Source organism: Lycium ferocissimum, chromosome 4 (assembly GCF_029784015.1).
Source record: "Lycium ferocissimum isolate CSIRO_LF1 chromosome 4, AGI_CSIRO_Lferr_CH_V1, whole genome shotgun sequence".
NCBI classification, from domain to species: domain Eukaryota; kingdom Viridiplantae; phylum Streptophyta; class Magnoliopsida; order Solanales; family Solanaceae; genus Lycium; species Lycium ferocissimum.
The window spans coordinates 45,479,889-45,493,798 of NC_081345.1; the positions used below are offsets into that span (position 1 = coordinate 45,479,889).

The 13,910-nt window shown below is 34.9% G+C and overlaps 2 protein-coding genes and 1 long non-coding RNA gene across 3 annotated transcripts in view; 1 reads left to right on the plus strand and 2 right to left on the minus strand.

Annotated features, from left to right (window-relative positions):
- Positions 1 to 3,962: 3,962 nt before the first annotated feature.
- LOC132054104 (uncharacterized) lies at positions 3,963 to 5,927 on the minus strand. The gene is made up of 3 exons (XM_059446166.1): positions 5,502 to 5,927; positions 4,795 to 5,436; positions 3,963 to 4,688 (listed from the first exon to the last, which is right to left on the minus strand). The coding sequence occupies exons 1-3, from the start codon at positions 5,925 to 5,927 to the stop codon at positions 3,963 to 3,965; spliced, it is 1,794 nt and encodes a 597-aa protein (XP_059302149.1).
- Positions 5,928 to 7,890: 1,963 nt separating this feature from the next.
- LOC132053275 (uncharacterized) lies at positions 7,891 to 9,484 on the plus strand. The gene is made up of 4 exons (XR_009414103.1): positions 7,891 to 7,967; positions 8,698 to 8,810; positions 9,106 to 9,185; positions 9,338 to 9,484. It is a non-coding gene; the product is annotated as an uncharacterized LOC132053275 (long non-coding RNA).
- Positions 8,503 to 13,910, minus strand: part of LOC132053274 (gamma-glutamyl hydrolase 2-like) — a 54,998-nt gene continuing 49,590 nt past the window's right edge. Inside the window, exon 11 of the mRNA XM_059445229.1 lies at positions 8,503 to 8,517. The gene's annotated coding sequence lies outside the window, so the exon portion shown is untranslated. The remainder of the gene's footprint in view (positions 8,518 to 13,910) is intronic.

The window sequence follows — 13,910 nt, forward strand, 5'->3', positions numbered from 1 at the left end:
CCAACACTCTCCATGTTGATTAGGACATTCCAATTAGTAGAAAAGCTAGAAGAAAATAATTTTTCTTGATAAAAAATTAGGGACCATATTCGGCCAGCCCCCTTGGCCGAATGGTTCTCCTTCTTTGTCTTCAATTTCTCTAAGTTTCTAGAGTTTGCAAAATGATGAATTGTCTCACTTAGTCATCCTTTGTATATATATATACTTAGCTCCCACAAATATATGGTGTACACATGTGCCATTTCATGGCTTGAAACTATTGGCCAACCATGGTGGGCCCCCATCATACCCCACGGCCACATGGCCCTTTGGCACTTTTATGAAATATTTTTTTCAACTCTTAGCCCCTAGTTTTCCTTGTTCCAAATTTACCCTTAATACTCCATACCAATAAAAAGATGAATATGCAACTTATGCACTCTAACAAAATCGAAAAAAAAATATAACCTTGTCCTTAACTTATCGCATAGCTCTTTAATATCCCAATGTTCAAGATACGGGATATAACAAATTAGAAATAACTTAACTTTAAAAAAAATATTTTACCCTTAATGAAATAATTTATAGCTACACAAATGTTTAACGTTTGTTTCAGATCGCAAATTTCAAAAGTCTTCCTTTATTTCTTGAATTTTTTTTTCTAGTCAAACGCTGTCACATAAATTGGGATAGAGGTAGTAGCATTGTTTTCCTTCAATTATTGTAAACTTTTAATTTTAGTCCTTGTGATATCTGACAACGCATTTAACTTTCAATTACATAAAATGTAAACTTTTGATCTCTTTGCTAGTAAATGTTCATAAATTTCTAAAATTATTAACTATTTCACCATTTCATTATCCATAAATTATGTTAAAATGCACGTACGACATATTTGAGGGTAACATACTTCTAAAAATAGTTATATGATCACAATGACCAAAATTAAAATTTATCAATAATTAATAATTAAGGACACTCTTATCTTACAAAGTAGGGATAAAGTTGCGTACACACCACACCCTCCCAGTAAATCCCACTGTTGTTGTTGTTGTCAATAATTAAGCGTATTATTATTCCTTTCACTTATGATGTTTCCTATGAGAACAAATAGTCAAAGAGGACCAAAACCTGACAAATAGCCACCTAATTACCTTAACAACCAGTAGAAAAGCTTATAGGCTAGTACGAGGAAATTTCAACTACACTTTCAGTACAAAGTTTATTATTCCCTCTAGATAAAAAAAAGTGTCCATTTAATTTTTTTTATTTTTTTAGTCAAAAAGAGTGTCTACTTATCAAATTAAAAAAAAAATCTTATTTTTTTAGATTTGCCCTATTAAGTGCTATATGATCAAATCTCAATACTCATTTAATTAGGATAAATTACCTATTTTTTTAGGAGTTAGTATTTCATTACTTGGTGTGCAAATGAGTGAAAGAACACTTTTTGATTCGGAGGGGATAGTTTAATGTCTGAACGACCAAATGATAATACTTAAATCAGAACAATGTACAATGCTTCACAGCTCATGATCAACTCACAAAAATACAGACCGCTGAAGATGTAACTTTTTTTTAATTGTTTTTCTTTCTTAAATAATGTACGTTATAATACAGTCAGTATTTAAAATGAAAAGTTGATTGTAATGACCGTAGGGATTAGCAAAATTTATCAAAGAAATAAATTTAACTACCAAATTAATATTTGAAAACCACTTTTTATAATATAGTATATATAATACGGCAAAGGGTCATATATACCCCTCTACTATCTCAAAATAGTTATCCGTGTCCCCCGTTTGCTTTTTTGATGTTATATACCCCCGCCGTTAGTGTATCGACCATATATACCCTCACAGTTAACGGCCACTTTTTAAGTGCCACGTGGCACAATCTCAACCGACCCAGCCTTTTTTTTCTCTTTTATTTAATCAGACCCACATTATTAATTCATCCAAATAAATGAGACCCGGCCCATTAATACCCGACCCATTAAGACCTCAAATAAGACTTCATAACCTAATAACATATCCAACTAGGGTTCTATCAGCCATTTTTTATGCTCCTTCTCCTCTTAACTTCTTCTTCTTCAATATGTTGCGAATTAGGGTTCTTCACACCTAGTTCCTTCTTCTTCTCTACTTTTTCAATTCTATTGACACCCTAGAATCAAAAATCATCCAAAATTAAATTTGGGTCCTCTAATTCGGGTCCTTGTTGTTGAAGCAAAAAACAAGGGTGTTACAATGTCTCAAGCTAGTTGTTCATCTCAAGATGGTTCTTCAAAGCATACGTGTCTTTGCGGACTGGTTGCCAATTACTTTACGGCTTACACTCCTGCAATAGTTAGTTTGGAGGGTATTGATGCGGTTAATCGAGAAAGGGACATGTTGAAGCAAAAAGTGAAGGAATTGGAGGCTACAAATCAAGTTGAAAGGAGCAAAGTTGTGAAATTGGAAGACGAGGTCTCGAAGATGAAGGTTGTTATTGTGATATCTTTGTTCTCATTTGCTTGCATTTTTTCTTTGCTTGTGTAAGTAGTTGTGTTATTTTGCGATGAATTAGGTTGTGTTGTAGTAATTGATGTAGTAAGTTGCCTTGTAAGATGAATGTTGATGAAACGTGCATTTTGTGATTAATTGATGTAGTAAGTCTTGTAGTTTTTGGTTGATGAACAAGTATTGGTCCATGTTTTGTTGGTTGAATGTAATGTTAGCCATTATTTAGTGTTCCTTTGGCAGCATGTAAATGGCCATATGTAGTATTGTTTTTCTAGCTTTGAATGTGTCTAAATGGTATCACATACCTGTTTATATAGTCACACATCTTCTCTACGTTATAAATGGACAAATGAACTAATAAAGCAAGCAGCTAATAGAACTAAGTTATAAATGGACAAATGAACTAATACAAGCAGCAGCTAATACAACTAAGTTATAAATGGACAAAGACAATTCGGCATACTAAATGGTGGTTACCATAACTTCACATAGCTGAATAAGTGTCAACATACAAGTTGAAATATAACAAACGGTTGAAATATAACAAACGGATGCCATATTATAACCCATAAAACAAATCACCACCTAAGTTATACTATGGCATCCTTTCAAACATACCAAAACACTAAAGAGTTGTTTAGCAAATATATTGGCATAAGCCATTAATTACATCGGCAAGTAATTTGTTTAGTTTGGACATACCAATCCAATACCATTACTCCAAAAACATACTACACATAAAAACACTTCAGTAGGGCTTCCTTGGCTCCATTTTTCTAGATTTTTTGGCAGCTTGCAACAGGAGATGGTGGCCTGTAATAGATTTATACCCCCCCCCCCCCCCGAGTCCCCTTGGTGAGTATGATAAATTTGTTGGCTCACTCACACTAGCCGCATCACCCTGTTGATAGTTCTTGTCCCAGTGACCATTTGTGCCTCTTTTCTCTTCTGCAGCCTAGTCCTTGCCTCTGAAACAACTTTAGGCCTCAAGTTAGGCTCCTCTTCATTTGCAAATTCTGGAAACTCAAAGTCTGGACATTCACTGCTGCTGGGCTGATGTGCACTCACTGTTGGTGTAGGCATGAAGACAAATGTCTGAGTTGCTGGATTGCTGGATTCTTGAGTTGGCTCTGGTCCAGATAGTTGTATGTCCACTGGTGTGTCCACATCAATATCTTCATAATCAACAGCTACCTTCTTCCTTTCGTTGCTTTTTTCCCTTAACAGGCTGTCAATTAATAAGAAAACAGTTAGACAATTAAAAACAGTTAGTCAATGCAAACTGAAAGTAACAGTTACCTTTTTACACCCTTTTGTATTGTGGTTTGATTCTCCACAGTTGTTACACACCATAACCCTGCCTTTCCTTGAAGCTTTTCTCTTGATTGCTTCATCCTTGGCTCTATCCCTCTTCACCTTAGGCCTGCCAGCTAGCTTGACAATTTGTGGTGGATCCATTGCATGAGAAGGCTCTACCTTCTAGAATTTTTCCCCCCTAACAGGTTGCAACTTATATGAATAAGTTTTTAAGGTTGCTTCTTTGCTGTACCACCAATGAATTTCAGTAAAGGGGTCAATCCTGTTGTACATCAAAGCTTTGATAGCATGAGGACATGGTATGCCAGAAAGTTGCCATGTCCTGCAAGTACATTGCTTAGCCTCCAAGTTCACTGTGTGTCTATCACTCCCTTCAATAACCTCATATCCAAAGTCACCATTAAAATGAAGCACACAAGAATGAGCAATTCTCAGATAATCAGCATAAAGCATCATACATAGGGGATCAAGTTTTCTCGCCCATGCCCTCGCCCTCTCATCATGTTCCCTCAACATGTTCATTACTTTCAACCTAATGTCCTCTAGCATTGTAATTATGGGTTTGTACCTAGCATCTAAGATCCATGCATTAAACAATTCTGTAAAGTTGTGATCCACAGCCATATTTTTGCAAACAGTATAAAAAAAAGCTCTACACCAGCACTGGGGAGGATAATGGATCAGGTCTTTGATAGCATCTTCATCCATTTCCCCTAGCTTCCTTAGTTGGTCATCAAACTCCTCTTCATAGGTGGACCATGCACTCCACCACAACAACTTCTTCATTTCACCAGATCTCCACCTTTTCATCCAATTTGCCTCAATGTGTCTAACACAGAACCTATGGTTAGCTTCAGGGAGGACAATTTTCATTGCCTCAAGTAACCCCTACAATAGGTTTTATAAAAAATTACACTTACAGAATAATAAAACATGGAAATGGACATATTAAACTTGCAGAATAATAAAACATAGAAATGGACAGTAAGGGTACCTTTTGCATATCAGAAATGATAGTGTATCCCTCTCCCATGTTTAGTTCAAGTGACATCTTCAGCAATCCCAAGAACCAATCCCATGTTTTCTTAGTCTCTTTGTCAACTACAGCCCAAGCTATATGATAAAAATGGTTGTTTGAGTCAAGTGCAACAGCAACCAAAAGTTGACCCTTAGCTTTTCCCTTGAGAAATGTCCCGTCCAATCCAATGAAAGGTCTCAAACCTTCTTTGAAACCCATCTTCAATGCATGCAAACAAATATACATTCTACAGAACCTCCTCTTACCTTCCATAAGTGCATCTTTTGACAAATTGATAATAATATCACTTCCAAGGTTACTAATCCTCAACTCATTGCCATAAGCCTCTAACCTATTATAATCATCCTTAAAGCTACCATCCAGCTTATTCAGAATCAAGTTTTTTGCCCTTTTGCACTTGCCATGACTTGCATTAAGTTCAAATGCAGCCTTTAAGTCAGCCCTCATGTCCTTTACTTTATATTTGGGATTATTTTGAAGCTTTTTCTTAAAGTAATGTGCAATGGTGTAGTAGTCAACCCTACTGTTATCATAAGCAATGAAGCAATTATGTTCTATGTTTAGGGTCTTGATTCTAACCTCAGGGCAGTTCCCATCCTTAGAAATAAGACAAACAAATGGACAACCTACTTGACACTCATACCTCAGCCTTTTTGAATCACTTTTTCTAACTGCGACTCTTTCTTATTTGTCAAAGCATACAATTTCGGACACTTCCTAACTTCATTAATGTCCTTGAAGGTCATACTATTGTCAAGTTCTTTGTAATCTAACAACTGATCAGTAATGTTCACCCTCCTTTGGTTAGCAATAAATTCTAAGTCATCAGATTCATAATCAGAAGAAGCAGAGTCATTTTCATCCTCAGCATCAGTTGAGCTACAATCAGTAGCAACCCCTAAACTAGGTTCAACACCAACAACATTGGGTTCAAAAGCATCAACATTAGGTTCAAAAGGTTCATCATAATTTAGGATATTAGGCACATCAACTGCTAACTCACAATCATCAATAGCAAATAAGTTAATCACATAGTAATCATCACTAACCATTGCCGAAGAACCTCCAATACCACTATCGCAAATCATTTCATATAATTTACCGAAGGGGCGACTAAGAGTTGTTGAACCCCAACAAACCCTAAGTTATTACCGTACTCATCTACAACATCATTAAAAGATAGATGGTCGAGTCATAACCTTCCCAAATGTTATGGAACTTAACTTCTCATACTTGACTTCTGGCTCATAAGTCCAATCCCCACCATAGTTGAATATTAACTCCAAATTAACCATGATGAATAAGCTGCAACCAAATACATAATAAAAAGATCAGATACTGTTGGCATCAATACACAAATAAAAAACAGCAAAGAAATAAAGAGTTGACTTCAAAGGACCACCATAAACTAAAAAATGGTACAAAAACAGTAACTTTATATAAACTTATCTAAATGGTTCAAATTAAACCAAAACCAGCACCAAATGAATAAAAACAGTTACTTTATCTAAACTTAAGTTAAACCACAAACTGTTGGCATCAATACACAAATAAAAAACAACAAAGAAATAAAGAGTTGACTTCAAAGGACCAACATAAACTAAAAAATGGTTCAAATTAAACCAAAATCAGCACCAAATGAATAAAAACAGTTACTTTAACCCAAAACCATCAATACACAAACCCTATACCACCAACTCACAAACCCTAAACCACCAAGCCACAAACCCTAAACAATAAAGGACATCTAAGTCCACGGGGACCACCACAACAACCAAAAAGACCCCTAATTTATTGTTAAAAAGCGAGAAAAAAGTCCACCAAAAATCGGGACCACCACCTCAAGCACATGCATACAAATACCCATAAAGTAATAGCCAAAAATAAACACCAAACTTGAATATAATAAGTTAAAGTTGCAGATTCCCTCACATAAGGCAAAGAAATCACGAAATCCCAAAAAAAAAAAAATTGACAAAATCACAACCCTAGTACAAAATCCTAAAATAAATGCAAGAATCTTAAAAACCATGGTATAATCTGGTATAATCACTAACATCTAACATATTAAAGGCAACGAAATCAAGAAATCCAAAAATAAAAATGACAAAATCTCAACCATAGTACAAAATCCTGAAATAAATGCAAGAATCTTAAAAACACTAGTATAATCACTAAAATCTAACATATTACAGCCAAAGAAATCAAGAAATCCACAAAAAATTGACAAAATCTAAAAACCGTAATACAAAATCCTAAAATAAATGAGAGAATCTTAGAGAATCTACTAATATCTAACATATTATAGCAGTAATAAGCAAAGAAATATAATTTTTGAGGACAATCTAACCTTTAAAATTTCTTAGTTTTGAAAACCCTAGCCGCACGTGTTCTCCATAGTCACAGATTTTGAGTGGGAAATGAGTTGGATATGTTATTAGGTTATGAAGTCTTATTTGAGGTCTTAATGGGTCGGGTATTAATGGGCCGGGTCTCATTTATTTGGATGAATTAATAATGTGGGTCTGATTAAATAAAAGAGAAAAAAAAAGGCTGGGTCGGTTGAGATCGTGCCACGTGGCACTTAAAAAGTGGTCGTTAACTGTGAGGGTATATATGGTCGATACACTAACGGCGGGGGTATATAATATCAAAAAAGCAAATGGGGGACACGGATAACTATTTTGAGATAGTAGAGGTGTATATATGACCCTTTGCCGTAAAAAGAATAAAAAATAGCAATCATCAGCTAGAAGGTGCCAAGGAAATACACCACATGATGTAGTACGAGGAACACTATCTCTTTATAAATTATTTTAGTGTAACTATCTCTTTATAAATTATTTTAGCGATCAACTAATCTTCTCCTATATATTCCATGATTTTTTTCATTTAATCAAATTGAGAATTGAGTACATCTCCCTTCTTAGTTCTTAATTGTATCTGCTCCAAAATTTTCTAAGTTAAATCTCATATATTATCACATTATGGGTGGTGGTGGCTCCAAACCTCGTCCCGTTAGAAACACCGTTGTTGTTGTACATCGTTTTGATAAAAAGATTGAATTGAAGGATGCCATTTTGCAAGCTCGAAACAAGAAGAACCTAAGTCAAGCTCAACTTGCTAAAGTATATATCTTCTCTCTCATTTATTTTTTTATTTTGTATAATTATATGTTATTCGATATTCACTGACACAAATTAACTAACCACGATTCACGTTGCGTCGGGTATAATAAGGGATTTATCCTTCTAGTTCCACACTTCACATACATAGAAAGACAAAAATTTTGATGGTCATTTTTGTTTTCACTCGGTGTCTTATACTCAATTTTGGAGCCTGATTAATTCGGATTCGAGTCTGGAAGTTCTACTATTTGGGGTTAAAACGCTTCATACATATCAAAGGACCCAGGGTTTGAACTCGTGATATATGGTTAAGGATGGTGGCAGAGGCAGAGCCACAGTTTTTAGTTATGGAATATGGACCACAATTCTCTTTGCTTACTGAGTTTTGAATAGATTATTGATAAATTAAATAATTTCTTTGAGATAAATGCAGGATTTGAACTAAAATTATTGAGTTTTGCCGAACTCGTAACTATTATTGTGGCTCTGCCCCCAGGATGCGCGCAAATTGCATGGAAGGGTACTTGCCACCCTACTATAATCTTTGGTGCTAAGATCATGTCAACTGATTGTTGCTATGGTTTTTTGGTAGAAATGTGTGATTATATATCTCATCGAAAATCTTAATTTGTCAGACAAATCATCACACTTTTAATTATAGCTTTAATATTCTAAATAAAACACACATATGATAACTCATGTTTTTTTTTTTTTTTTTTTTTTTTTTCAGAATATAAAAGTGAAGCCACAAATCATTCAGGAATATGAGTCTGGAAAGGCAATTCCAAGCCAGGATATGATAGATCTCTAAACTGGAGAAAGCCCTTGGAGAGAATCTTAAAGGTAAAACTAATCTCTATGAACCTTTTCTTTTTGGTGTTGAGCATATATTTGCAATGTCTTTATTTCACCTATTTATTTTTTCCTTTTTAGCAACGGAAAACTTTTGTCTCTAAACTACAAAAATTCATCGTTAAATAGATGTTAGCTACGGGCTATTTATGGATAAATTTCATAGCTTATTAATTCCTATTTCCTTAATGATATTTTATGACTTGTGATTGTTGCTTCTATCAGCTCTATGTTCGTACAGTTGACAACATCCTATATGTGTTACAAATGTTGTATCTTTTTTCAGATGCATACAAAGCTAAATTGAAGGAGGTTATCGCTCAAGCTCGAACAAACAAGTTTGTGGCTCAGGCTCAACTCGCTCAAGTATATATCTCCTGCTCTTGTGTGTGAAAATCGCTAAAATTTAACAAATGTTAAACTCTAGCCGTAAATTTGGAAGTACAATGAATTCAGTGCTACAAATTTTAAATCTTATAACCCGTGTTCATACTTTTTATTTTTTTCACTTTTTGCAGAAGATGAAAGTGAAGATGCACATCATTCAGGATTATGAGAATGGAAAGACAATTCCAAACAAAAAGATGATCTCTCAACTAGAGAAACTCTTGGAGTGAAACTTCATCAATGAAATTAATTTTCTCTTTAAAGCTTTTCTTTAATAATTGTGGTGCTTATTTGGATTAGGAGTTTCTTTCTGTTGTGATTCTTGATTTAGTTCAGAATGCAAAATAAATGAATTGTATGGTATTTATTTATTTGTTGTTATTGATGGATCTGATTCAAAATTTGAATATACCTTTGCATAAGTTCAATCTTTTGTGAAGAGAGTATACATATTTTTGGAAATGTACGTAAGTTTTCTTGTCGAAATTCTACAAATGACACTATTCCAATCAGTCAGAACATGTGATCTTATGTGTCTAAGTCTTCATCTTTTGACTCTTCATTTTGTCACTCTATTCAAGAGCTCCTTTTCTTTATTCCTTCTAGATTTTCATAAAACTAGTTGAGAGATTTAGGAGTTACTCGGAACTTCAATTTGAGTGCACATTAGAAGATTATTGGGTGGTTCGTTGTATCTTGATAGATAATAGATATCACGTAGAATTAATTAATCGAGGTGGATACAAGTTGCCTCAGATAACATTATAAAAGATGCGTATCTTTGGTTACATAATCTCCAATATGTAACAAGTATTAACAAGTATCAAGTATTAACAAGTATTACTCTCATCTTCCTAAATTTTGTTGGGCAGAGTTATTCGATACTTGTAATGATGGAAAGTAACAAGTATTTAGCGGAATAGTTAAAAAGGATGCAAGTTGATCCGAATACCATCCTTATAAACAACACAACACTTTTTTTGGCTCTAAAAAGAGAAATTTAAATCAAATACAAGTGTTAAAGCTAGAAAAACTAAGAGCATTAATTTAATTCTCTAAACATGATATTATCCAAAATGATGCAAAATTACTTGTCTCGCAATAAATTTCTTCGAAAACTTAGTTGAAGAGTGCTATTCCAATGATTTTTGCACCAAATCCGATGGCTTTTCCAATTGCTGAGTTTGCATAGTAGACTTGTTTTTCCATTCTCTCCACTTGTTTATCGCAATGGCGCAAAAAACTGAGAAAATCCGAATAAAATATGATGAGATAAAGGATGTGTTCGGAATGGAGGAAAATATTTTTCTGGAAAATGTATTTTTGGAAAATAAGTGAATTTCTACTTATTTTTTCATGTTCGGTTGGGTAGTGAAAAATAAGTGAATTGCTTATTTATTTTCTCATATTCGGTTGGTTTGTATAAACCATTTTTCGGAAAATATTACCCATGCCCAACTTCCCCACTACCCATACCACACCAACCCCCCCACACACCCCACCCCCACCACTCACCCACCCCAAGCATCCCCCCTCAACCACCCTACCCCACTCAACTCCCAACCAAATCCCACCTCCACCCAACCACCACCCTCCAACCACTTCATCTTCACCCACCCCATCCTACACCACTACTCTATCCAACCCTCCCACCCACCCCCTCCAAACTTTTCTATTTCATATAATTTATTTAACTTTTATAAAAAATGGAAAAAAATTTCTTATCCACCCACCCCCACCCCACACCAAACCACACAAACTTTCCATTTTTTATTTTTTTATTTTTATAAAGGTAAAATGAAACATGAGGTAGAAAATTCGGAAGGAGTTAAGGGGTGCGGGCGGGGGGTGGTATAGAAAATCAAAAAAGAATTTTTTTTTCAAAACCTTTTTTAAAAAAAATAATTTTTTTGGAGAGGGTAGTGGGGTGTTGGGGCGGGGGGGGGGGGTTGTCGGGGGGGTGGGTGGTGTAAAAAACAAACAATTTTTTTTTTAATCTTCTTTTTAAAAAAAAAAATTGAGGGGGGATGAATGGTGTAGAAAACCCCAAAAAAAAAAAAAAAAAAAAAAAAAAAAAACCTTTTTTTTTTTTTTTTTTTCGGGGTAGGGGAGGTGCGTGATGTTGTGGGAGTTGTTGGGGTTTGGTGGTTGAGTGGGGGGTGGGGTGGTTAGTGAAATGTCAATTGTGGACTTGTTTTCCTTATTTTGATTAAGGAAGTTATTTTCCCCATTTTTTGAGGAATTTGTTTTCCTAAGGAAAATGTTTTCCAAAATTTTTAACCAAACGTACATGAGAAAATTGGAAAACATTTTCCCTTCATACCGAACACACCCAAAGAAGAAAAAATGTTAATAAAATTTGAAATTATAATTGTAAGAATAAACAGTTCTTTTCTGTATGAAGGCGAAATATGGGCTTTTCGTTTGGGCTCATTGCGCTATTTAACCATTTTTTTGTACGGATTATCCTTCAAAGGCTTGGTCTTTAATATTTTCCTTCGCTTAAAAACATGGCCGAAAGTACCCCGAGTTTCTGGGTTCAAACCCCCGCTCAGTAAAAAAAAAAAAAATCACAAGCCAAGGCTTCGCGAAAAGTCTGTCTTAAGGCAAAAGTTTGCCTTGCGAAATTTTGCAAGACAATTTTTTTTTTTTTTAACCTCTGCTAGAATTCTACAAAAGCCTGTATAGGCCTAATTTTGCTACGAAACTCTGTCTTGCGATTTTTTTTTTTAACTGAGCCGGGGTTCGAACCCAAAGCTTCTGGATATTTTAGGTGAATGGCAAAAATTTAAGACCACCCCTGACTAAGGCCAATCATGCAAATTGCCTGTATTTAGCGGGTCATTTGCACTTTTGCCCCCATTTTGTGCTGGTCTTTAATTATTGCCCTTCAAAATCGAACTTATGCCTAGCGGGACATAAATTACGCATCGTAATATTCACAAATATGTTCGCACCCTTAAAAAGCTTATGTTCCGCTAGACATAAGTTCAATTGAAGGGCAAAAATTAAAGACCAGTTCATTTGAAGAGCAAACCGTGCAATTATTTCCTATTTAGCCTACTTTAGTTAGTGGACCTAAAAAATTTTCTGCACCGGGTGTATCACCAAATTAATTAATGCCTGAATTGTGTTGGTAAATACACACTATCACTTAACCATGGTAAAGTAATGTACATTTTCACTTTATTAAATGTTATAACTATGGTAAGTTGTATCAATTGGTCTAAACATTTGATGCGGATAAGTATTTACCCTAAAACACATCACGGACGTACACCTTTTTTCGGGTGATTTACATGAATGACATCCATAAGGTGGGGTAAGGTCTGCGTACACTTTACCCTCCCCAGACCCCACATTGTGGGATTTCATTGGGTATGTTGTTGTTGTTGTTGACATCCATAAGGGTTGGCCTTGATTTTTTTTTTTTTTTTGGGTCGCGCATGAACTATCTTTAAGAAAATGACCTTCAGTTAGGGAATCTTGTTGAGCAAAAGGTTTATTGCTCATTGGGCAAAACTTATGGGCATACATTAATTTTATCTATAAGCAAGAGTTCAGAACATTTCAATAAGTCAGAAATAGTGAATCTGTTCAATTTATCATAAGTTCTGCCTCATAGGCAAATTGCCGCACATATTATCACTTATGACATGCAAGCCACGGTACTCTTTGTTCTACCTATTGTGTTAAATTGGTCACAAGTCGTGATGAATTGGCAAAAATTATTTCTATTGTTCAATTCTTCACAATATTTTCCTTCACTTGAGAAAGAGTCATTCTGATAATCCAAAAAACATAGTACCTTTTTAATTGAAAGTGTGAATTTGATCATGTTCCATGCCGATGTGGGATACCCAACACGAACATATTCCCTGCCAACCATGTGGCATATGACCATGGACATAAGTAGCTCTCCTGTCCGCTATCTTTGGCACATTGTGCTGGTTGGAAAATTGGCGTGTTTTGAGCGGTTTGTGACACTCTGCCTCACCTATTATTACCATGCTTCACACCCATCAAGTGCATGATCATCAGGGAATTAACATGAATGATGTTAGCATGCAAGTTTATTCAATTCTACAAGTTGAATGTATCCTCCATTATCCACTGTCATTTACTTGTGTTCTGTTTTGCTCCTGTCACATCTATTATTTGCTGTTGGTATTTATCTTGTATGGTTGATTTGCATTAGTAAAAAGACCCAGAAGGTATTCTAAGTTTACTGACTTGTTTATTTGTAGTGGAAAAATTCTGATAGTCTATTAGAGATATGACAAGGGAATGGAAATATTACTTCTTCCTCGTTTGAGACTAAAAATATGTACTTCAATCCTTAATAATGCAATTCTGAGAATTACATGTATCTAGTATTCGGCTAAATATACAACTCATTTTAAAAAATTGGAAAAATGACATAGAGTACCTACTTAAAATTCTTTATTACTAAGTATATAAATGTTTTTCCTTATTTACAAAATAAAAAAAGTATATTCCATTTTGTATCAAATCACGAAAAAGATGCGCAGCCCCCTTCCCTTCTTCTTCACGCTTGTTTCTAGGTTACGAAAAAAAAAAAAAAAAAAAGAGCACAACTCCCTTCTCAAAGTTTCGGAGACCCTTCTCTGCAACCAAACCCTACAAAACTACACAAATATGAATATCCACAAGCGTATGAATGCGTGCAAAGAATCTGAATAT

Coding starts and splice junctions, on each gene's coding strand:
- LOC132054104 (XM_059446166.1), bottom strand. CDS start 5,927: ATGATTTGCGATAGTGGTATTGGAGGTTCTTCGGCAATGGTTAGTGAT. Junction 5,437..5,501: donor AAGAGTCGCAGTTAGAAAAA/GTGATTCAAAAA, acceptor CTTATTTCTAAG/GATGGGAACTGCCCTGAGGT. Junction 4,689..4,794: donor TCATTTCTGATATGCAAAAG/GTACCCTTACTG, acceptor AACCTATTGTAG/GGGTTACTTGAGGCAATGAA.